The sequence below is a fragment of the Hyperoodon ampullatus genome (assembly GCF_949752795.1).
Source record: "Hyperoodon ampullatus genome assembly, chromosome: 3".
NCBI classification, from domain to species: Eukaryota; Metazoa; Chordata; class Mammalia; order Artiodactyla; family Ziphiidae; genus Hyperoodon; species Hyperoodon ampullatus.
The window spans coordinates 87,902,617-87,928,482 of NC_136916.1; the positions used below are offsets into that span (position 1 = coordinate 87,902,617).

At 35.3% G+C, this 25,866-nt stretch overlaps 1 protein-coding gene across 1 annotated transcript in view; it reads left to right on the forward strand.

The window, feature by feature from the left end:
* The window catches only part of FAM227B (family with sequence similarity 227 member B), a gene marked incomplete at both ends in the record, with an annotated part of 224,181 nt that overhangs the window by 10,318 nt on the left and 187,997 nt on the right, over nt 1–25,866 (forward strand). The window contains 5 exons of the mRNA XM_079701116.1: nt 1,732–1,799; nt 6,473–6,508; nt 6,978–7,082; nt 11,065–11,163; nt 24,419–24,520. Coding sequence (XP_079557242.1) covers nt 1,732–1,799; nt 6,473–6,508; nt 6,978–7,082; nt 11,065–11,163; nt 24,419–24,520 — 410 coding nt within the window. The remainder of the gene's footprint in view (nt 1–1,731; nt 1,800–6,472; nt 6,509–6,977; nt 7,083–11,064; nt 11,164–24,418; nt 24,521–25,866) is intronic.

Sequence of the window (25,866 nt, forward strand, 5' to 3'; positions counted from 1 at the left end):
CAGTGGGTGAGGTTGGTTCAGTGGCTTGTGTAGGCTTCCTGGTGGAGGGGACTGGTGCCTGTGTTCTGGCGGGTGGGGCTGGATCTTGTCTTTCTGGTGGGCAAGACCATGTCTGGTGGTGTGTTTTGGCATGTCTGTGACCTTATTATGATTTTAGGCAGCCTCTCTGCTAATTGGTGGGGTTGTATTCCTGTCTTGCTAGTTGTTTGGCATGGGGCATCCAGCACTGGAGGTTGCTGGCCATTGTGTGGAGCTGGGTCTTAGTGTTGAGCTGGAGATATCTCTGGGAGAGTCCTCACCAATTTATATTACATGGGGCCCAGAGGTCTCTTTTGGCTCAATGTCCTGAACTCGGCTCTCCCATCTCAGAGGCTCAGGCCTTCCATCAGGCCACAGCACCAAGACCTTGTCATCCACACGGCTCCAAAGTGACCTCTCTGTGATGCTCCCGAGGTTATAGTCATAGAGCTTTGTCACAATGAGAATCATCTGTGATGAAAGGGTGCTCTTTGCTCCTGTGGCATCTCTTAGGTGCACAGTGGGGTTGGTTCTTTGAGTTGGAAAGACTGAAAACTGGATTAAACTGGCCACTGCAGGAAGCACTCCTGCTGCCTAGATGAAGAAGCTTTGCTCCTCATATATGTCTTAAGAATGATATTGGTTTTTCTTATAAAGTATTTTCCGCGTATTAAATAAATATAATAATTGTATTATTTAGCTATTTAATATCCTTTTTTGGACCTTGAGTTTTCAAAATCTGAGAATGTGTTTAAATACAATACTATTAAATTCACTACTGTTACAATTTTCTTATTGAATTTTAATTTTTTTTGACTGCGTTGGGTCTTCATTGCTGTGTGTGAGCTTTCTCTAGTTGCAGCGAGCAGGGGCTACTATTTGTTGCATCGCAGTGGCTTCTCTTGCTGTGGAACATGGGCTCTAGTTGTGCAGGCTTCAGTAGTTGTGGCATGCAGGCTCAGTAGTTGTGGCTTGCAGGCTCCAGAGCACAAGCTTAGTAGTTGTGCCACATGGGCTTAGCTGCTCTGTGGCATGTGGGATCCTCCTGCACCAGGGCTCCAAACTGTGTCCCCTGCATTAGCAGGCAGATTCTCAAGCACTGTGCCACTAGGGAAGTCCCTTATTGAATTTTAAATTATTTTAATCTTAAAAAATATTTTTGAAATTATACAAGCTACATATATATAGTCGTGTGTGGCTATATAAACATATAGGGAGAGGGAGTGCACATGTGTATGCTTTTAAAAAATAATTTTCTGTATATTCATTGTCCTCAGTGTGTAAATATCAGAGCTTGGACTCAAGTCTAGGTTATCTGACTTCAAAGCCCCCCATAGTCTTTCACTGGGCCATCATGCTCCAAAGTACTGTACTGTATTGAATATAAGGTGACAGTGAAACAACCAAATGTAAGTGGCTGAGCTGTTTGAAAAACATGGGCTTGTTCAGTAGTAAGGGATTAAGGTAAAACTTTGGATATAGGAATAACTACTAAAGATATATTAGTTGGAGCATGACATTTCTAAATAGCAAAAGGAAACAGGAGATATAATTATTCAACTAAGACTGTGTGTGTCTAGCATTATGCTTGTCAAAATAGCTAGTTGATCTCATTGAATGGTTTTATATATAATCTACTTAAAGTATTTAAATTTTTTCAATTTTAAAGGCTATTTATATATTTATATGTTGTGAATTCTCATTTTTTTAAAGGTTCTCATGGAAAATTGGAACAATATAAGGCATTTCTAAGGAATTACTGTAAGGAAAAGAAGATAATGGTATTGTATTTGTTTTCATCTTCCTTAAAAAATTATATTTTCACAGAAAATATAATCACTATAATTTCATAGATAAGTACTAATAACATTAAAAAATTTCCTTTTAGTCTTTTATCATCTATCCCTGTGTTTTTAAAATATTTGGACTCATATTTTTCTTTACACACTCAATATGAGTGTTGGCATTTTCACACCACTACAAGTTATTTGAAGACTTATATTTCATCCTCTGGTTATTTAAAATTTTATAACATCTTAGGGATACAGGTCCTATATCAGTCATTTTCCTTTAGGAAAAAAATAACAGTTATTTTTACTGCCTGTAGAATTACTTTGTTAATTTTTTTTAAATCTCTTTGAGAGTTTGATTAGAATTATATTTGGAATTACTTTGAGAAACTTAGTCCTTTTCAAAAATACATTCTGAAATTAAAGCTATAAAGACTTTCAGTGCTACCACTTGTCCATCCACCTCCTTAAATGTTCTTTAAATTTCAAAATTACTTTTTATGTTTTCTTCCTGATTATGACTAAGGTAGTCATTTTAGAAAATTAAAACAGATAAGCACTAAAAAGGCAAGCATCTTAATTTTATCATTTATAAATAAATTACATATATCTCACTATTGTCATTTTCATTGTTCTTTAAAAATTTTTTAGAAAATTCAAATTAAACTGTATTTCTAATTCATTAAATGTTTTATGGAATTTTCATCATTAAATATCATTCTACATCATTTCAAAAATAAACTAATGTAATAGCCCTTTTGTTGGACGTTTAGGTTAGTTTTCATTATTCATTATTATTTACAAAAGTTCTGTGAACATATTTGGAGCTAAAAATTGTGCTTATCATGATTATTTTCTTAATATAAATTTCAGAAGTGGAACCATATGGGAAAAATGTGAAAAGCTAAGTGTTTTGATACATACTGCCAAAATGTTTTCTAGAAAGGTGGCACCAATTTGTATTCGTAACAATAGAGTTTGTGATTGATCCCTTACCCATCCCCTTGTCAATATTTAACATTATATTTTTTAATGTTTGCAAATTGATAGGCATAAATATTATCAGTTGCATACATTTCACTAATGAAGTTGATTTTTTAGGTTTTTATTAGCTTTTGTGTTTCTATTATTATGAATTGCCTATTTATGAACTTTGGGCATTTTTTAGCTGTTCTTCTATTTCTAAGAGCTGTTTATGCTTTAAAACTATTAACCCTTCTCAGTAATATATGTTATACATACTTATATTACTTTCTTGGTTGCCTTTTAACCCAAAAGTATTTTTTCACTGTATAGAATTTTATATTTTCATGAATCTGTAATTTTTTATTGAAATCTTCTGCCTTTAGTGCCATAATATTAAGAAAGCTTTCTTCATTACAAGATCATACATATATTCACTTGTGTTCTCTTATATTGTTCTTACAGATTAATTATTTTGTGTTTAACTCCAGTGTTTATCTTTGTGTAAGGGAGTAAAGCATAAGGATGTTATTTTAGGTCTATCAGTAGATTTGTGTGCTTTTTTTAAAATTTATTTTTTTATTGAGGTAACATTGGTTTATACCATTACATAAGTTTCATGTGTACAACATTATATTTCTACTTCTGTATACCCTACAGCATGCTCACCACCAAAATACAGATTCTGTGTGTCACCACATATTTGATCTCCTTTACTCATTTAGCCCTCCCCACTACCCTTTCCCCTCTGGTAACCACTACTCTATTCTCTTTATGTGTGTTAGTTTTTCATTTGGTTTGGTTTGTTCATTTATTTGGTTTGTTTTTGCTTTTGTTTTTATATTCCACATATAGTCACGTAAAAACGTATGATTTTCTTCATATAAGTTCTACACATTCCCTGTTAAATGTATTCCTAGGTATCTTAAATTTTTATTACTAATGTCCATGAGATTAGTTTTCCATTATGTAATTAAATGGGTTATTGTTGGTATATAGAAAATTATTATTGGTATAGGTATATTACTCAACAATGTTACCAGTTTCTCATCTTGTCTGACTGACTCAGAAAGAATGCTAGTACTTTGCTATTAGGTACAACTTTAAATGTTTAGATAACTTTTTTCAGATTGAAGAAATTTACTCCAAGTTTATTAAAGATATATGGATGTGGGTATAGATGTAGATTAAATATTAGATTTGAATATAGATATTGTTGTGCACAAAAACTAAAAACATCTTCATGGTTTGAAATGGAGAGGAAAATAATCCACTATGATGATAGCAAAAGCTATTTTAAGCCTTTCATGTGTGAATGTGACAGATTACATTAACAGCTTTTCAGAAGTTGAACCATTCTTATATTAGGATATATTTTTAATGCATTACTGGATTTGGTTTGCTTTTTGGATTTTATATCTATGTTTGATAAGTTATGATTATCTTTTTTGGTTTTGGTATAAAAATTATACATACTTCAGAAAATTAGTTACTTAGCTTCATCTCTTTAGTCTATAGATAGTTTGTTGAATATAGGGATATCATTTGTTCTTGATGTTTGGCAAAGTTGCTTGTGAACTTTTATTGATTTTATTTATATTTTGCAGAGGGAATAGGTAGGTTGGTAGAAAAGCTGTCTGGAAGTTAACAGGTCCATAAATACCAACTTGTGTAGATTGTCAAAACATGATATTCAGTGAAAAAAAGCAAATTACCAAGTAATATCTACAGTTAATATCATTCCTTTAAATTTTAAAAACATACCAAAAGTCTGTATATTCTTTCTATATATATATATACACATATATGTAAAAGTATTTTAATGGAATTGAGGGGGTACAAACCAAACAAGTGATAGTGACTATCTCAAGGAAAGGGAACACACGGTTTGAACTAGAGATCGTGGTAAAAAGGGATCTAATTTTATATTTTATTATATGTAAACTTCATATTTTATCTTAAATAGTCTTAAGCAAATACTAAAATAACAGTAATCCATTCTAGGTTGTGGGAACATGGGAACACTGGTAGTTACATTATTCATTGTGATTTCTGTATTAATTTTCAAAAGAATTTCAAAAATTCTAATGAATTTTATCAGATGACTTTCCAGGATCTATTGAAATGACCTTTAGATGAATTACACTAACAAAAGTTTTAATAATAATTTTTATTAAATATGTTTTTTGGCTGCATTGGGTCTTCGTTGCTGCACGTGGGCTTTTCTCTAGTTGCGGCGAGCAGGGGCTACTCTTCATTGCAGTGCACAGGCTTCTCATTGCGGTGGCTTCTCTTGTTGTGGAATGTGGGCTCTAGGCATGCGGGCTTCAGTAGTTGTGGCTTGCAGGCTCTAGAGAGCAGGCTCAGTAGTTGTGGTGCACGGGCCTAGTTGCTCCGTGGCATGTGGAATCTTCCCGGACCACGGCTTGAACCTGTGTCACCTGCACTGGCAGGCAGATTCTTAACCACTGTGCCACCAGGGAAATCCAGGATTTTAACATGAATTATTTATATTTTTGTGGTATCTTTTCCAGGTTGTATGACCAAGAACTAGTTCTGTGTTACTATTACTCTGTTCCTTGAAAAGTGTTTCTTTGCTTCCTGCAGAATAAAGCCAGGACTTTGAGATTAACATTACATCTTTCTAAATCTGACGCCGTCTTTAATGACCAATTGTATCTGTACCTGTCAAGCACATAGCCTTCTTTCTTATAATTGATCTCACTTTCCTTCTCTTTTTTATCCCTTTGCACATTTTTTTAAAATGCCAATAAATGTGATCCTCTTTCATTTAGCAATCTGTAATCATCCTTTCAAATTGGTTTCCTATGTCTTCTTTTAAATAATATATGTATGTGTGTATGTGTATAAAATTTGCCTGTAAGCTTATGTATTTGGGGAGGGAATGGGTATATGGAAAATAATAAACAATATATTAACATGTCTAGATGATCAAAAACTAATTTATACAGAAGGCTTCTTATTCTCTGTGTAAAGTAGTGTGGTGGACACAAAGATGTGCCTCCCAGATTCCCCTTCCAGGAATGACCCGTTGCCCCAACTGCTAAGAGTGCTGTTAGGGGACACCCTTCAGCTGCAGCCCCTTCAGGGATTGCCTCTCACAGAGAGAACTTCCTCTCCCAAGTAAATGACCATCCAGGAGCCACTCACATACAATGACTAATCAAGTCGGAAACAGAAAGGCCTGGCAGTTTCAACCCAGTGCAGGACAACTACTGTGGGTCCTTTCAGTTCACAAGCTCTGCCTAGGGTCAGGGCTGTTAGACTTGCATCATAGCTGACTTCTCAATCTTCCCTCTCCTCTTGCCTTCCATAGATATTGATCCCAAAGGCACTCCCAATAAACATTGTGAACACTAAATTCTACCTCACAGTCTGTTTCCCAGTGGACCCAAACTGCAATAAGTAGTTTGTTTATATTTCTATCATAGCCTTTATCTCTTTGTGTTTTGTATACGTATCTGATTCCTCTCTTGCCCTCTGACTAACTTGAGGGCAAGGAATATCTTTGCATTCCCAGCATCCAATACAGCAACAGCATTCTAGGCCTCAGTAAGAGATGCATACACACACACACACACACACACACACACACACACACACGTTAACTGACCAAAGTTACAAAGTATAAAAATTCTTAAATTTAGAATTTTAAAGATTTTATTTTAAATGTTTTCCAGCTTTCAGATGACATGGAGACAAAGAAGGATATAGAGGTATTTACAATTTCTGTTTTATGAGATTATATATCAAAAGTATTATGTGGATCTAAAAGAATGTTTACAATAAGATAGATATAGCTATAAATTTAGATAGGGGCCCCAGGAGAGAAAGTTGGAAACAAATACAGAAGTGTTCTTTTTCTGCCTAGTCCATTTCTTTATGTGTATGTAGTGTAGCTAAAATTCTTGGTAATTTGAGCTATGTCAAAATTAGTTCTGAAGTAATTGTTTTTACTTTTAGATTTGGCATATGAATATGTCAATGCTCTTAATTTCATAGAAACAGATAATATGAAGATTTTTCTTAGGTGGGATAAATATATTTTACTTATTTTTAGTAAAAATATGTAAAATAATTATGTTAATAAATGATAGTTAAATATCTGTCTTCTGTAGACATATGAGACTACTATACTGAAAAGAATGACGTAATTCCTGTTCTGTGGTATTTCCCTCTTTCTAGGGTTGCAACTTCCCAGGATTCAGAACAAATGAGCTTACTCAACTACCCAGACATTTGAATGCTGAACGAATTTATCTTTTTATTTTAAAATCCCATAACTTTGACGTATGTAAACATTATTTTATTATTATTGTGTGATATATTTTGAGAATATCATTTAATGAATTAGACCTTAATTTTAAGCTATGACAGATCAGGTGTTAAGCAAGATTTAATTCTTTTGGGCATTAAGTGTGGCAGGAAAGACCAGTGACTTTTTTTTTTTTTTTTTTTTTTTTTGTGGTGTGCGGGCCTCTCACTGTTGTGGCCTCTCCTGTTGTGGAGCACGGGCTCCGGATGCACAGGCTCAGCGGCCGTGGCTCACAGGCCCAGCCGCTACGCAGCATGTGGGATCCTCCCAGACCGGGGCACGAACCCGTGTCCCCTGCATTAGCAGGCATACTCTCAACCACTGCGCCACCAGGGAAGCCCCAACCAGTGACATTTTTAACACCCTAATCTCCAGAAGAGAGTGTATTAGATTCTGTGTTACTGCCTCAGGAGTCTGAGGTTGCCAGTGTGCATTGGCTTGGCATGTGACTGTAACAGGTGTTTCACTCCCCCTCTTCCTGCTCTGTAGCTCAGGATATGTTAGCCTGCTCATTTTGATCCCAAAATAATTTATGAGAGCCCTTCCCCACACCCTACCTTTTGAACCTCCAAGTGTCTGGGGCATTTTTAAGAAATATCCCTACAGAGAAGCCAATTGATGAAAAACTGCAGGCATAGGAAGGTAACTAGATCATTGGACACCGATTGCCAGGGATAGGATGAGGGCTGAGTGGTTACTGGTAGTGATTTCCCACCCACTTAAATGTTAAGCGGTCACCTAAAAAGGTTTCTGTTTCCTGGGGACTTGAACAGTGCTCCTTGTACCTCCAGGCAGATTCCTCTCAAGACAGTTCTCTAAGAGGGACTTGGCCCCTAGTAGGCCCTCTTCCCATCCCTCACCCCCAGCCTTCCTGTGGCTCTTTCTTTCTCAACACAAAATCCCTGTTTTCTCTCCTGCTATAGTACTCTATAGTCCTTCAGAAGGAGTATAATCAACCATTAAATTTGGATGAATCAGCTCCAGCCATTATTTTCTGCCCATTTTTCCCTCTCTTCAAGATGAAAGAGAGTGTATCACTTTAGTGTTCCATCTTCAAGACACAGTATTCCAAGAAATAATCTGATTAACCTGACTTGGGTCTCCTGCTTGCCCCTCAGTTAGGGAACCACAGAGCACCTCAGTTGAAAACTCCACCTAAAATGATTCAGTAATGACACTCTCTCTTATTTTCCATGCTAATACAGATGCTTTTCAATTCTCTTTTATGTTTTATGGGATTTGGGTGAGAGGGAAGGCTTAGTTTGCCGTCTTGATCACCTGATACCATTTTTTTAGAGAAAAACAATAGATGGTAATTGTTATGCCTGGATCATGAGCTTATTTGTTACTTTCTCTGACTATATTTTCCAAAGTTTCCTCAGGGAAAATGTTTTATTGTAAAAAGAAAATACAAGTTATTGTTAAAATAATCTTATAAATGTTCTAGACAATATAATCTTTTTAACTCTCACATTCTGTTTTCTAAAATGGGACTATATTTTAACTATGGATGCATGTACATCACAGTCACATAAACAAGGCATAGAAGTACAGCTATGATAAACATTTCATATGGTTAACTTGGAGGACGCTGGCATTATTGAAAGAAGTAGGAAAGTGAGGAGTGTAAGTAGGTATGGGTTTGGGGGAAGGGGTGCACAAGATATGACAAGCAGCTGGGTGTAGGATATTTTGAGTTTGTGTAACAGTGGTATATCTAGGTATAGATAACCAGTGTTTTATTTGTTAATACCCCTCCCTGATTTCAGTAAAGAATTTAAATTGGCTTGCTAGAACATGCACAATGCAATGACATTGCAATAGATGATGACATTAAAGTGAAGAGAAAATAAGTGTAGGAAAATAATATCAGAGGGAAGGTTATTTCATAGAAATGCTTATTATAACATCTGAAACTTGGAAAAAGAAGGTTAAAGGGTTACTGTTACATGCTTGAAAGTGAGGGAATCCATGGAATTGACTGGATTCATGTAACCCCATCCAAATACATTCCTGAACATACAGTCATAGATTAAGTTTCTTGATAAAGTATAAATTATCCCCTTTACCACCCAGAACGGACCCTTGGCTACAGATGATGCTCAGTAAAAATTTTATTGAATTGAGTGAAAAGGGGCCTATATTTTGAGAAAGCTGAGCCACAAAGATACAGATATACACAAACAGAAATCAAGAGAACATTAGAAGTAGTTTTATCCAACCTAGAATCTGTATTAGGAGAAAAAGTTCCGAGTCAGATAATGTATAGGCTTTAAGGTATGTTACATTTATTTGAGTCAAAAAAGTATCACAAAAGGGTAGAGGGTGATGGAGGAAAGTACCATTTAACTTTTAAAGTCAGGTTTGGGTTTTTTTGGCTGATTTCTGTTTTTGGTTGTTTTGACAAAATACTGATATATTTTAAAGAATTTGGAATTTTCCTGAAAAAGAAAGTTAGTGATACTAAACATAACCAAAGCTTAGAATAGAAGCAATCATGCAGTTAGTTTACACTAAAAAGCATGTTTGCTTGAAATTTGCAAATAATTTCAACAAAAAATATTCAGATTTTCTCCTGTATTTTAATTTTCTACTTTTTTCTTTATGTACTTCTCATATGTTTTTGTAATTAAGAAGTGCTAAATAAGTTGAAGCTGTTACCGATGTATATACTATACTTAGTGGCCTATGAAGGAGAAGTGCTCCCACAGTATGCATGATAAATAATCTCCTTGGTATAAACGTTTGCACGGTATTCTATTTGTAGACTTGTACTTGAGGAACAGAAATTCATACCTATGGATTTCATTAAAAGAATTCTTGAACTCTACCGAATCTGGCATTACAAACTTTTAGTTAATAAAATAAAATGACTATTGAAGGTACCTATTTAAACCAAGACTTATAGTCTCTAGTAGTCATGGTAAATTAACTTTATGTGCCAATTTTGATGAATTGCTTAGAGAGAACACTATCTTTAGGTTCTAGACTTATGATGGGGCCCATTGGGTTAGAATCCCATGATTGTTGATACCTGTCTTCAACATAAAAGGGAAATTGTTAACATGTGTCTTGGATTTTTGCTATTCCTGATCTAGCCTACACTGTCATTTCAGTGACTACTAATCAAATGTGATTATTGAGAATATGAAATATGCCTGGTGTGACTCAGCTGAATTTTTTTTTTATTGAAGTATGGTTGTTTTACAGTGTTGTGTTAGTTTCTGGTGTATAGCAAAGTGATTCAGTTATACATATATATGTATATATATTCTTTTTAAGGTTCTTTTCCATTATAGGTTATTACAAGGTACTGAATATAGTTCCCTATGCTATACAATAGGACCTTTTTGTTTATCTAGTCTATATATAGTAGAGTGTATCTGTTAATCCCAAACTCATAATTTATCCCTCTCCCCTACTTTCCCCTTTGGTAACCATAAGTTTGTTTTCTATGTCTGTGATCAGCTGACTTTTTAAATTTTATTTATTTTAATTATATATAAATTTTAAAATTAATACTTGATTCAGTTATTGAACAACTTTCAATTATGGTTGAAACAAAATTACAACCATATAGTTTACAAAATCTAATTATGATGTAGTATTTATGATGAAAATTTATGTTCAAATTGAGATGTGCTATAAGTATAAAATATACAGTATATTTCAAAGACCCAGTACCCAAAAGAATGTAAAATATTTCATTAATAATTTAATAACAATTATGTATTAAAATATATTTTAAATATATTTGGTTAAAATGTCACTAAAATTTCACCTTTTACTTTTACTTTTTTAAAATGTCTATTAGAAAAAATATATATGGCTCACATTAAATTTCTATGAAGCAGTGGTAGTTTATAACTATTAAATACACACTCTTTATAAAGCCTATTTATAGTAACATGTCTTATAATATTATTAATTTGATCTCCATGTGTCTTTTTTCCATAGAGAAAAAGTTTTAAAATCTGGAAGACTCATTTACTCTCAGAAGCCTCTGTTGCTCTTTTGCATGATTCTTTTTGGTGGTGGTTTCTCCATAAATTTAAGGTATAGTGATATTTTTTAAACTTCTTTTTTTAAAAGTTGATTTGCAGCATAATTAATTTTTCAGTAGGGGTAGCACTGGTACAAAAAATGTTTTTCCGATCCTGTCACAGAGCTTGGTTTTTTAGTATCCTGCACATGTTAGAAATCCTGTTTGAAATCTAGAGTTCTTTCAGAGAAGTTAAAACCTTAATATGGATTTCAAAGATCCAGAGTCTTTATTAATCAGAAAAAGATTAGTGAAATCAAACACTGTAGTGAGTAATAAATTTGTAGCTTTACTCAATACTGTAATGTGCTGATGAACACGAAACAGAATATCCACTGCAAATCAGTGACATTGAGGGAGGTTTCACTTAGAAAACACTCTACAATATCAGATGGGTTGAGGGTCCTCACTTGATTCAGAAGGATAAAAACTCTGCTTAGGATTAAAAAGAGAAACACATGGGTATCTGGGAAGCAATAAAAGAATGGAAATTAGCAGTACCCGAGTCTTACATTAGAGAATACGTGAGCCTGGAAAAAGTGGTGAATACCAATGACTACCATGTGGCCTCTGGATCTAGAAGGATGGAAAGTAGGGTAACGCAGGGGATCGCAGTCTAAGCGTTAAGAAGGTGTGCTACCCCATCAGGGGAGCCTGATAACAGGCTCAGTTCTTCACCTCCCCACCTCAAATTACCTGAAGAAAACTGCTAATGGATTCTTTCATACCATGAAGGAATGGGTGTTACTAATTTTACAATGCAAACCATTTACATAGAGCTTCATGTTAGAATAATTAATGTAATTCTAGGTAAGATTATCTGTACTATGTTTCTATTATTGTTAGGAGTTGAATGAGGGATAGGAAGTGGTGTTATCAGTTCTACAAAGGTAATTACATAGGGAAATTTGTGCAGTCAGAGTTTTATTACCTTAAATTACTTTCTCTAGATCTGAATCCCAAATTTATGTTTTTCCATGATAGAACATGAGAAGAAACATTACTTTCCCACTTAAATCTGTTAGGATTATATATAGCAAGTTTTTGAAGGAAGCATAATCTAGCAATGTTTCTAGTAACTTTGTCAAGCCATATAATATTATTTTGAACAAACAGATTTGACCCAAAGATATTAATGACCCACTACATATATAGGATTATCCTTGGAATGAACAAGGATTAGAAATCTTTTTATCTTTAAGCAAGCTATTCTCCAGAAACTACTGGCTTCCTAAAATTAAAATGCAGTTATTAAGTAATAATTTTTTGACATCTTTATTGGAGTATAATTACTTTACAGTGTTGTGTTATTTTCTGCTGTATAACAAAGTGAATCAGATATATGCATACATATATCCCTATACACCTTCCCTCTTGCGTCTCCCTACCACCCTCTGCATTCCACACCTCTAGATCTTCACAGAGCACTGAGCTGATCTCCCTGTGCTATGCAGCTGCTTCCCACTAGCTATCTATTTTACGTTTAGTAGTGTATATGTGTCATTGGTACTCTCTCACTTTGTCCCAGCTTACCCTTCCCCCTCCCCATGTGCTCAAGTCCATTCTCTACATCTGTGTCTTTATTCCTTTCTTACCCCTAGGTTCATCAGAACCATTTTTTTTTTTTAGATTCCGTATATATGTGTTAGCATATGGTATTGTTTTACTGACTTGTCACTATGTATGACAGACTCCAGGTCCATCCACCTCATTACAAATAACTCAGTTTTGTTTCTTTTTATGGCTGAGTAATATTCCATTGTATATATGTGCCACATCTTCTTTATCCATTCGTCTGTGGATGGACACTTAGGTTGCTTCCACGTCCAGGTTATAGTAAATAGTGCTGCAATGAACATTGTGGTACATGACTCTTTTTGAACTATGGTTTTCTCAGGGTATATGCCCAGTAGTAGGATTGCTGGGTCATATGGTAGTTCTATTTATAGTTTTTTAAGGAACCTCCATACTGTTCTCCATAGTGGCTGTATCAATTTACATTCCCACCAACAGTGCAAGAGGGTTCCCTTTTCTCCATATCCTCTCCAGCATTTATTGTCTGTAGATTTTTTGATGATGGCCATTCTGACCAGTGTGAGGTGATACCTCATTGTAGTTTTGATTTTCATTTCTCTAATGATTAGTGATGGTGAGCATCCTTTCATGTGTTTGTTGGCAGTCTGTGTATCTTCTTTGGAGAAATGTCTATTTAGGTCTTCTGCCCATTTTTGGATTGGGTTGTTTGTTTTTTTGATATTGAGCTGCATGAGCTGCTTGTATATTTTGGAGATTAATCCTTTGTCAGTTGCTTCATTTGTAAATATTTTCTCCCATTCTGAGGGTTGTCTTTTCATCTTGTTTATGGTTTCCTTTGCTGTGCAAAAGCTTTGAAGTTTCATTAGGTCCCATTTGTTTATTTTTGTTTTTATTTCCATTTCTATAGGAGGTGGGTCAAAAAGGATTTTGCTGTGATTTATGTCAGAGTGTTCTGCCTATGTTTTCCTCTAAGAGTTTGATAGTGTCTGGCTTTATATTTTGGTCTGTAATCCATTTTGAGCTTATCTTTTGTATGGTGTTAGGGAGTGTTCTACTTTCATTCTTTAGCATGTAGCTGTCCAGTTTTCCCAGCACCACTTATTGAAGAGGCTGTCTTTTCTCCATTGTATAATCCTGCCTCCTTTATCAAAGATAAGGTGACCATATGTGCATGGGTTTATCTCTGGATTTTCTATCCTGTTCCATTGATCTATATTTCTGTTTTTGTGCCAGTACCATACTGTCTTGATTACTGTACCTTTGTAGTATAGTCTGAAGTCAGGGGGCCTGATTCCTCCAGTTCCATTTTTCTTTGTCAAGATTGCTTTGGCTATTTGGGGTATTTTGTTTTTCCATACAAATTGTGAAATTTTTTGTTCTAGTTCTGTGAAAAATGCCACTGGTAGTTTGAAAGGGATTGCATTGAATCTGTAGATTGCTTTGGGTAGTATATTTATTTTCACAATGTTGATTCTTCCAATCCAAGAGCATGGTATATCTCCCCATCTGTTTTTTTGTTTGTTTGTTTGTTTTTGCAGTATGCGGGCCTCTCACTGTTGTGGCCTCTCCCGTTGCGGAGCACAGGCTCCGGACGCGCAGGCTCAGCGGCCATGGCTCACGGGCCCAGCTGCTCCACGGCATGTGGGATCTTCATGGACCTGGGCATGAAGCCGTTTCCCCTGCATCGGCAAGCGGACTCTCAACCACTGTGCTGCCAAGGAAGCCCTCTCCATCTGTTTGTATCGTCTTTAATTTCTTTCATCAGTGTCTTATACTTTTCTGGATACAGGTCTTTTGTCTCCTTTGCTAGGTTTAGTCCTAGGTATTTTATTCTTTTGTTGCAATGGTAAATGGGAGTGTTTCCTTAATTTCTCTTTCAGATTTTTCATCATTAGTGTGTAGGAATGCAAGAGATTTCTGTGCATTAATTTTGTGTCCAGCTACTCTACCAAATTCATTGATTAGCTCTAGTAGTTTTCTGCTAGCATCTTTAGGATGCTCTATTTATAGTATCATGTCATCTGCAAACAGTGACAGTTTTACTTCTTTTACGATTTAGATTCCTTTTATTTCTTTTTCTTCTCTGATTGGCTAAAATTTCCAAAACTATGTTGAATAATAGCAGTGAGAGTGGGAAACCTTTTCTTGTTCCTGATCTTAGAGGACATGGTTTAAGTTTTTCACCGTTGAGAATGATGTTGGCTGTGGGTTTGTCATATATGGCCTTTATTATGTTGAGGTAGCTTCCCTCTATGCCTACTTCGTGGGTGTTTGTTTTTTCTTTTTTTTTTAGAAATGGGTGTTGAAAACTCTTTCTTCATCTATTGAGATGATCATATGGTTTTTATCCTTCAATTTGTTAATATGGTGTATCACATTCATTATTTTGCCTATATTGAAGAATCCTTGCATTCCTGGGATAAACCCCACTGGATCATGGTGTATGATCCTTTTAATGTGCTTTTGGATTCGGCTTCCAAGTATTTTTTTGAGGATTTTTGCATCAGTGTTCATCAGTGATATTGGCCTGTAGTTTTCTTTTTTTGTGATATCTTTGTCTGGTTTTGGTATCAGGGTGTTGGTGGCCTCGTAGAATGAGTTTGGGAGTGTTCCTCCCTCTGCTATATTTTGGAAGAGTTTGAGAAGGATAGGTGTTTGCTCTTCTCTAAACGTTTGCTAGAATTGCCCTGTGAAACCATCTGGTCCTTGTGTTTTGTTTGTTGGAAGATTTTTAATCACAGTCTCAATTTCAGTGCTTGTGATTGGTCTGTTTATGTATTCTATTTCTTCCTGGTTCAGTTTCAGAAGGTTGTGCTTTTCTAAGAATTTGCCCATTTCTTCCAGGTTGTCCATTTTGTTGACATATATTTGTTTGTAGTAATTTCTCATGATCCTTTGTATTACTGCAGTGTTAGTTGTTACTTCTCCTTTTTCATTTCTAATTCTGTTGATTTGAGTCTTCTCCATTTTTTCTTCATGAGTCTGGCTAGTGGTTTATCAATTTTGTTTATCTTCTCAAAGAACCAGCTTTTAGTTTTATTGATCTTTGCTGTTGTTTCCTTCATTTCTTTTTCATTTATTTCTGATCTGATCTTTATGATTTCTTTCCTTCTGCTAACTTTGTGGGGTTTTTTGTTCTTTCTCTATTGCTTTAGGTGTAAGGTTAGGTTGTTTATTAGAGATGTTTCTTTTTTCTTGAGGTAGGATTGTATTTCTATGAACTTCCCTCTTAGAACTGCTTTTGCTGCATCCCATAGGTTTTGGATTGTCGTGTTTTCATTGTCATTTGTTTCTAGGTATTTTTTGGTTTCCTCTTTGATTTCTTCAGTGATCTCTTGGTTATTTAGTAATGCAGTGTTTAGCCTCCATGTGTTTGTATTTTTTACAGATTTTTTACTGTAATTGATATCTAGTATCATGGCGTTGTGGTCAGAAAAGATACTTGATATGATTTCAATTTTCTTGAATTTACCAAGGCTTGATTTGTGACCCAAGATATGATCTATCCTGGAAAATGTTCCATGAGCACTTGAGAAGAAAGTGTATTCTGTTGTTTTTGGATGGAATGTCCTATAAATATCAATTAAGTCCGTCTTATCTAACGTGTCATTTAAAGCTTGTGTTTGCTTATTTATTTTCATTTTGGATGATCTGTCCATTGGTGAAAGTGGGCTGTTTTAGTCCCCTACTATGATTGTGTTCCTGTCAATTTCCCCTTTTATGGCTGTTAGCATTTGCCTTATGTATTGAGGTGCTCCTATGTTGGGTGCATAAATGTTTACAATTGTTATGCCTTCTTCTTGGATTGATCCCTTGATCACTATGTAGTGTCCTTCTTTGTCTCTTGTAATAGTCGTTATTTTAAAGTCTATTTTGTCTGATATGAGAATTTCTACTACAGCTTTCTTTTGATTTCCATTTGCATGGAATATCTTTTTCCATCCCCTCATTTTCAGTCTGTATGTGTCCCTAGTTTTGTAGTGGGTCTCTCGTAGACAGCAAATATAGAGGTCTTGTTTTTGTATCCATTCAACCAGTCTGTGTCTTTTGGTTGGAGCATTTAATCCATTTACATTTAAGGTAGTTATTGATATGTATGTTCCTATTACCAACTGTTTTGGGTTTGTTATTATAGGTCTTTTCCTTCTCTTGAGTTTCTTGCCTAGAGAAGTTCCTTTAGCATTTGTTGTAAAGCTGGTTTGGTGGTGCTGAAGTCTCTTAACTTTTGCTTGTCTGTAAAGGTTTTAATTTCTCTGTCAAATCTGAATGGGTAGAGTAATCTTGGTTGTAGGTTTTTCCCTTTCATCACTTTAAATATGTCCTGGTACTCCCTTCTGACTTGCAGAATTTCTGCTGTAAGATCAGCTGTTAACCTTATGTGGATTCCCTTGTATGTTATTAGTTGTTTTTCCCTTGCTGCTTTTAATAATTTTTCTTTGTATTTGATTTTTGATAGTTTGATTAACGTGTCTTGGTGTGTTCCTCCTTGGATTTATCCTGTATGGGACTCTCTGTGCCTCCTGTACTTGATTGAGTATTTCCTTTCCCATGTTAGGGAGGTTTTCAAATATAATCTCTTGAAATATTTTCTCAGACCCTTTCTTTTCTCTGCTTCTTCTGGGACCGCTATAATTCGAATGTTGGTGCATTTAATGCTGTCCCAGGAGTTTCTGAGACTGTCCTCATTTCTTTTCATTCTTTTTTCTTTATTCTGTCCCTGGCAGTTATTTCCACCATTTTATCTTCCGGCTCTCTTATCTGTTCTGTCTCAGTTATTCTGCTGTTGATTCCTTCTAGAGTGTTTTTCTTTTCAATTATTATGTTGTTCACCACTGTTAGTTTGCTCTCTAGTTCTCCTACTTCCTGTTAAATGTTTCTTGTATTTTCTCCATTCTGTTTCTGAGATTTTCGATCATCTTTATCATTACTCTGAATTCTTTTTCAGATAGGTTGCCTATTTCTCTTCATTTATTTGTTCTTGTAAGTTTTTACCTTGCTCCTTTGTCTGTAAGATAATTTTTTGTCATTTCCTTTTTTTGTTCTTCTGATGGTTGGGGCTGTATTCTTGTCTTACTGGTTGTTTGGCCTGAGGCGTCCAGCACTGGAGTTTGCAAGCAGTTGGATAGAGCCAGGTCTTGGTGCTGAGATGAGCACCACCGGGAGGCCTCACACCGATTAATATTCCCTGGGGTCTGAGGTTCTCTGTTATTCCAGCTTTTTGGACTCAGAGCTCCCATCACAGGAGCTCGGGCCCAACCTCCGGGCTGGGAACGAAAATCCTTCAAGCTGCATAGCGTGGCAAAAAAAAAAAAAAAAAAAAAAAAAAAGGAGCAATACCATATCAAAGAATAAAAAACAAAATATATTAGGAAAAATAAAAATATATTTGAAACAACTGCAACATGGTAAAATAAAACCACAATAGAAAAAATAAAGTGGGGGAACAAGCCAAAAGGAGAGAACAATAACAGAGTATAAAGAATAAAATAAAATTAGAAAAATAAAAGATTTATTAGGTAAAATAAAAATATAAGTGAATCAACAAGGTAAAACAGAACCCCAATCTAAAAGAGGGGAAGAAAAAAAAAAAGCCTTGGCCATTAGGGTGGAGTTTAGGTGGGGGTGGAACTTAAGCAGGGGCAGGATTTTGTGTGTGGCAGGACTTAGGTGGGTGGTGGGTGACATTTGAGCATGGGGCAGGGCCTCTGCTTACTACCTGCACAGAAGGGGAGAGGCAGTACATGGAAAGGAGGACCTCTGGAGTGTGGAGTTCCAGAGTTTGGAGTTCAGGCCCTGAGTGAGGGTGTGTGGGTGGGGTTTAGGCCCAGCATTGGAGGGAGTCTCCAAGTGTAGAGGTAGGGCCTTGGGTGGGGGTGTAGGGGCGGGGCCTGGGCTCTGCACTGCAGGAGGGAGACTCCGAGGGCAGAGGATTAGGCCCAGGAGCCCATCAGGCTCCCCGGTGCCTAAGTAGACAGGGAAACTGCTGACCGCATTCCCTTCCGTTTCTCTGCACGCCGCCACCACCGTCTCCCCAGGGTCTCCCCTGTCCCTGCTGGACCCCTAACCGTGGGTGGGTTCTGCTGGGTGTAGGAACTCCTCCTCCCCCAGCCACCCCTCAGGGGTGCTGGTCCTGGAGGTCTGGCCTTTACTTTTGCTCCCCCTTCCATCCCTCCCTCTCCCTCAGGACCTGTGCATGGCTGGAGGGGGCCTCCGTGTGCAGAGGATCAGGCCTGGGATCTCAGCAGGCTCCCAGGGGCCCTAGTGGGCAGGGGAATCCTGGCCATGCTCCCTTTTGATTCCCTGCCCTCCCAATGGTCCCCCAATTTACCCCTTCAGGCATGGGATCTCTTCCCCTCCTCCAGCTGCCCCTCAGGGGCACCAGTCCCATCCTGCCTCCACTTCTCCTCCCCCTTCACTCCCCCCATGCCCCATGTCCTACCCAGTCGCTGGGGGTTCCTCCTGTCCCCTTAGGTGTCCGTGGTCCCCCACTCGTGCCTGGTAGGTGCCCTAGTTGTGTGGAGACGCGAATTCCGCATCCTCCTAGTCCGCCACCTTGACTCCACCCCCAGTAATATTTTAAAATATTATAATTTAATAACATTTCCAGTATCAGTTAAGATTTCTGATGTGTTTTGAGGAACAATATATGATTCAGCTGGATGAATGTTCTGCTAGTGTTCTAGGGAACTGAAGGGGTATCCAAGCCATATTGAAGCAACATTTCCATGATTTAACCAGAGAAGCTCCTCTTTCATCTGTTCTGTTCATTACATTTCACCTATGGTTTTATTTCTAAGAGAATTCATTGTTAAATATAAATGTATTGAAGCCAGTGAACTAGATAAATAGCATGACCTCTTAGGTTCCTAAATCCACCAAATAAGTGTGGTGCAGGCTCATACATTTTTACCAGCATTGTGTGGGAATATCTCTTTTGTTAGGTTAGCTCCTATTTCAAGCTGTACTACATTTTCAGGTGAGTACAAAACACATAAATTGTATCTATTTTTGGATCTACTTTATGAATAATAAACAATACTGACTTTATAACTGGAATAGAACCCTGAGCCACTTGTACAATTTAATTACCAACAGCATAATATGAAAAAAATATATATAATCATACTCTAGAATATAGCATGGTTCAGTATGCTGGCTCTAAAACTTATTTCAGTAGTTGTTAGGTGACTAATATAAAAGCAGATTTCCTTTATTGCCTATGATGTAGTGGTAGCTTGATCTAGTAGAAAAAGTGCTGCACTGAAATCCAGGAAATTAAATTTTTAAATCTGGCTTTCCCAATAGTTAGTGTGAGACTTTGGGCTAGTCAGAAAATCACTCTGAGCTTTAGTTATGTCATCTCTCTAAAACAAAATAAAACAAAACAAACAAAAAACAGGTAAAAATAACATATACTTTCTTTTTTCCCTAGAGTTGTTGTGTGTACTAAAAGTGACATGAATAAGATCCCTAGTAAACTGTGGAAAATACTATATAAATGTAATATGAGATTCAATATAATAGAATTAAGATCTGGCCTTCAAAAACAAGTTTATCCACTTAGAAAATGATGTGACTTTGAATAGTTACTTACCTCTCTAAGTCTTTCATAAAATTTTTAAAAATTACCTACTTTATCTGTTTATTGGGAGTTATATTAGAAAATGCATGTAAAGTTGTTTGTTTACATGGAAGTAGGTATATGGTAAGTGTTCAATGGTTATATCTATCATTATTATTTATTATTATATCGTTAGTGAGAATGCAGTGCTCCAAAAACTGCTGACCAACGTGTAGGCTAATGATAAAAATTTCCTTGATGGTGTTTAACTAGAAGAATTCCAGTAATGATATACCCTTAATGTTTTCAAAATTGTCCTTGGAACATTGGCTCCCAAAAAGATTCAGGAGGCTGGAAAGTACATCAATTCCACTCATAAAATAATGAAGACAAGCCATATATAACCCACAAAAATCACAACTTTTTTGAACTCATTATACAGGGTAGCCTTCAAAGCAAAGAATATTACTGGGGAAAAAGAAAGTAATTGTATAATTATAAAGTAGTCGATACATCAATATGACATAACAATCATAAATATTTATGCACCTAATTAAAATGCTTTGAAACACATTTAATGACAAAATTTTAATACTTAAAGAAGCAATAGACAAATCTATAAGTATAGTTAGGTATTTCAACACCTTATATTCAATAATTGGTTGTATGTGCAGAAAACCAGTTAATGATATAGAATGATGTAGATGACTTGAGCAATACTGTTAACCAACTTTATGGATCTAATTGATATTTATTAAACATTCCTCATAACAACAGCAGAATACACATTTTTCTCATGTACCCATTAAACATTTACCAACTATATTCTGGGCTAGGAAAACATCCTAATGAAATGAAAAGAATTCAAGTCATACAAAGTATGTTTTTAGACCAAAATGGAATTATATTATAAATGAATAACAGAAAGCTACCTGGAAAATCTTCAAATATTTGATAACTAAATAATACATTTCTCAGGAACTGTGGGTCGAACCAGAAATCAGTAGGGAAATTGAAAAGTATTTTGAACTTGATGAAAATGAAAATACAGATTAAAATTTGTGGGATGGACCTCAAGCAGTATTTGGAAATTTAAAACATTAAGATGTCTAGATTTGAAATAAGGAAAGTTCTCAAAAACCATGACCTCAACTTCTACTGTATGAAACTAGACAAAGAAAAAGAAATGAAAACCAAAATATGCAGAAGAAAGGAAATAATAAAAATCAGAGAGGAAACCAATAAAAGGAAAAACTGAAAAACAGAAGGAATTAGAGAAAATGAATTCAAAAGGTGGGTCTTCAAGAATTCTAAAAACAAGGCAATGCAGGAGGAATTTGAAGCCTCTGTTTCACTGAGAGTAACTATAGCAAAAACAAAACCCAAATGGAGCTTAACATTTTACTTAATTGACTCAGACCCCTAAAGGCTAACAAGAGAAGAGACATACCTATTCCCAAACATAACTACTTTATACCTCAGGTTTTACTGTCCTATTGAAGATGTCCATCTCTCAAACAAAAATTGCAAGACACATAGAGAAGGAATGGAATTGCTGCATTGTTGGGTATGAAGATGTTCAACTTCACAAGGTAGTGCCAAGTTGTTTTCAAACTGGATGTACAAATTATTCTCACATTGTTGATGTATAAGACTTCTTAGACAACCAATGATTCAAAGAATAAATCACAGAGGAAATTAGAAAATAACTTGAAACAAATGAAAGCAAAAACCACAATGTACCAAAACTCATAGGATAAAGCAAAAGCATTGCTAAAAGAGAAATTTAAAGTTTTAAACAAATCAAAAAGCAATATATCAACAACCTAACTTTACATATTAAGGAACTAGAAAAAGAACAACAGAAGGAAGGAATTAATAAAGATTAGAGTGGAGATAAATAAGATAGAGAATTGGTAAACAGTAGAGAAAATCAGTAAAACCAAAAGTTAGTTCTTTGAGATAAACAAAATTGACAAACCTCTAGCTAGACTAAGAAAAAAAGTGAGGACTTCCCTGGCAGTCCAGTGGTTAAGACTCCGTGCTTCCACTGCAGGGGGCATGGGTTCGATCCCTCGTCGGGGAACTAAGATCTCATATAAGATCTCATATGCCGTTCAGCACAGCCAAAAAAAAAAAAAAAAGGACTCAAATTACCAAAGTCAGAAATGAAAGTGGAAATATTACTATTGGCAAAGAAATAACAAGGATTATTGGAGTACTGTGAACAAACATATAACAACAAATTGGATAGCCTGTATAAAATGGACAAGTTCCTAGAAACATATAATTTTCCAAGACTGAATAATGAAGAAATAGACAATCTGAATAGACCTATAACTAGTAAGGAGATTCAATCAGGTTTCTGTAATCAGAAACCTCCCAACAAAGAAAAATCCTGGACTAGATGACTTCACTGATGAATTCTGCCAATATTTAAAGAAGAATTAACACCAGTCCTTCTCTAACTCTCCCAAAAAATTGAAGAGAAGGGAATACTTTCTAGCTCATTTTATGAGACCAGCATTGCCCTGATACCAAAGCCAAAGATATTACAACAAAAAAAGCATCTACATACCAATATCCTCTTTGATGGATATTGATGCAAAAATCTTCAACAAAATGCTAGCAAACTGAATTCAGCAGTATATTAAAAGGGTTATACAATCTGACCAATGAAATTTATTCCTGGAATGCAAATATGATTTAACATGTTAAATAGCTAGATCTAATGAACATATCAGTAACCTGAGTATCCAAAAGCTGTAGGATATGTCTTCTTTTCAAGCATACCAAAACATGTATAAAAATTTACTGTACCATTTTGCTACTCAGTTTCCTGTGGAGGTATATATGGTGTGGACATTAGGTTGAATTGTATTAGTCAAAGACATGTTCTAGAACTTTCTGTTTGGATATTTCATCACACATGTTAAGTGTAGATCATGTAACTGAAACATGCCAACTTTCTCTACTAGTAAATTATATATTATCTCATTTAATTCTCACACAGCCCTAAGTCTTAGAACCACTGCCCATTATATAAATAGTCAAGAATTATTAACATTATCATTATTATTTCTGCTACTATCTCCTTCCATAAACTTATTACACAAGCATAAAAGCTTAAAACACAAGCATAAAAGCATAAAAGTATTGGGAGTGAGGAGACCTAGATTCTAGTCTGGCTTTCAGTTACTTAACTGTGTATAACCTTAAATAATTCTTTTAATCTTTCTGAGCATCAATGCAGTCACTAAAACAGAGGGGCTTAACCTAGGTGATATCTAACTTCCATTTTTAGGTCTAAGATCCTATGCATTTATGAATCCCAGCTCATATGGCATGCTAATTTCATAGAAAACTACCACTAAATTTGATCATTTTTTATGTTTATTACCAAAACCTATTAATGCCAGCTTGTGCTTCTACTGTTGACATCATAAATGAATTTGGACTCTAATTCATCTTTATTGCTTAATTCATGTATTTACACTCTAATTTATCTCTTCATTGCTTAATAGAGCAAGAATTCAAGGTGCTACCTTAGGACTTTAATATTGACATTATTATTATCTACAGATTTCTTCCTTCTTATGACATTCTACTTACTTTGTTTTTAGTATAGTTCTCATGTCACAATTTTACTAGTTCTGGCTATGGCTGTCTCATTCCAGTAATTGCTTTGATTTTATACTGAGTTACTGATTATGAAAAATTTGGAATGGTTATAGAATAGTAGCAGGCAACTATGTCATTGATTGCCTTGTGCATGCCAACTACTACTCAAGAACCTTCATTAATTCATCAAATGTTGGTGTGCTTTCAGTGTGCCAGGCACGGTGCTGAGGGCTTGAAATACAAAGTCAAACAAAACATAATCCTTGTCCCTATTTAATTTTAAGATAATACTTTAAGGTACGTGTATATTATCTATATTTGGCAGATAAGGAAACTAGGACTTAATTAACTTGCCTGGGATAGTGCAGCTAATGAATAATGGAGCCAGCATTCAAATTCAGGTCTGCATGATGCCAAAAACCCATGCTCATTCCACTATAGCAACTGATCTGCCCTTTAAGAAGATAGAGTTACTGACATTATGTAAACAGATTCAAATTTTAAATTGTAATATTAATGATTTTAATTCCATGTGTGTTTTATTTTTTAAGCCTGACAGAGAAAGTCAAGATTCCTTGTTTGATAGAATTTCAGAAAGTTATGCATCACTTTTCATGAGCATACCTCTAAGTCAAAAGGATGCATTCTTTCAGGTAAATATAGAAATTAACTAATTATGCTAATTATTTTTATAGCAAGTGAAATATAAAAATAGTTATTTTATTTAAACACATATGAGAACATATTTTGTTACTTTGCAAGAAAAATTGCCTAAAGTAGAGTAAATAATGATAATATTTAAAAAGTCATGCCCCTCCACCCCAGAATATTGTATTCTACTGACTAAAAGCCTTACAGAATCTCCTCAGTGTGGTATATGTATTTGTTTGCATATTAATAATTTGAAAACTATTGACTTGTTCTATGTATAGTCTTGGAATTTTACCTACAAAATTATCATTTTTCTTTTACTTTATAAAGTATCTTTTGATCTAAGAGGACTTAACTTCTTGTGTTATGCCTAAGTACTAAGCACCTGTTACAGTAAAGAACAATGGACACATTTATGAATCAAATGTTTTACTATGTCTGTTATAGTAAAATAATTTGGTTAAAATAATTTATGTTCTTGAGTAGTGTGAAATGAAGACATGTAGGAATTTCACTGAGTATTTTAAAATGTAAACATCTAGCGTTTCAAAGCAGAAGCCACATTCAAATACTTTGTTGTACTGACATCTGTAAATCAGAAATACAGAAGTATTTTTGAGTCAGTCAATGTTTTCATGGGTAAAACCTAAAATAAAAATAAATGTCCTTCATGATGAAAACGTAAACAAACTTAAATTGCCAAATATTTATGCTCAATCTTGATCTATCTCACAAACATATACATACAGTATCGTAGAAGGAAATCAGTAGTGGACTGGGCATAAGGAGACTTGGCTTCACATCTGGAATCTGCTCGTAATTACCCAGGTGATCTTCGCAAGACATTCAGTCTCTCAGTTCCACAGCTGGTTGTCCATCAGATGAAGAGGTTGATCCATGATTCATAAATTGTTTATAGAACACTAATGTTCTGAAAGATAGACTAAGATTTTCTCTGCTAATATTAAATTTATTTTTCTTATTTGCAGGAAAATAATAGTTAATGGTTAGGATTTTGGGTCATTAAAATTGTCTAGAGATGACAAAACCAACTGTTTCTCCTATCCATACGCTTTCACCTAGTCTATCCCTTTGTAGTGTTTCTAGCCTATACACATGGCTTGATGAAATCAAGCATGCTTTAACACAGGGCTCTTAAGAAAAGAATAAAAGACCTATTTAATGTGAACAAAGGAGGTAGTGGCACCATTGCATATCCCTTATTCTGTAATTTCTAGTCTTACATTTGTGGTCCAAATGTTCTCCCTTGGGATGGATGTGCCTTTTGATAGATATCATATTTATAATCCTTCTCAAATCATGACTTGATTTTTTTTCTAAGTCCCTA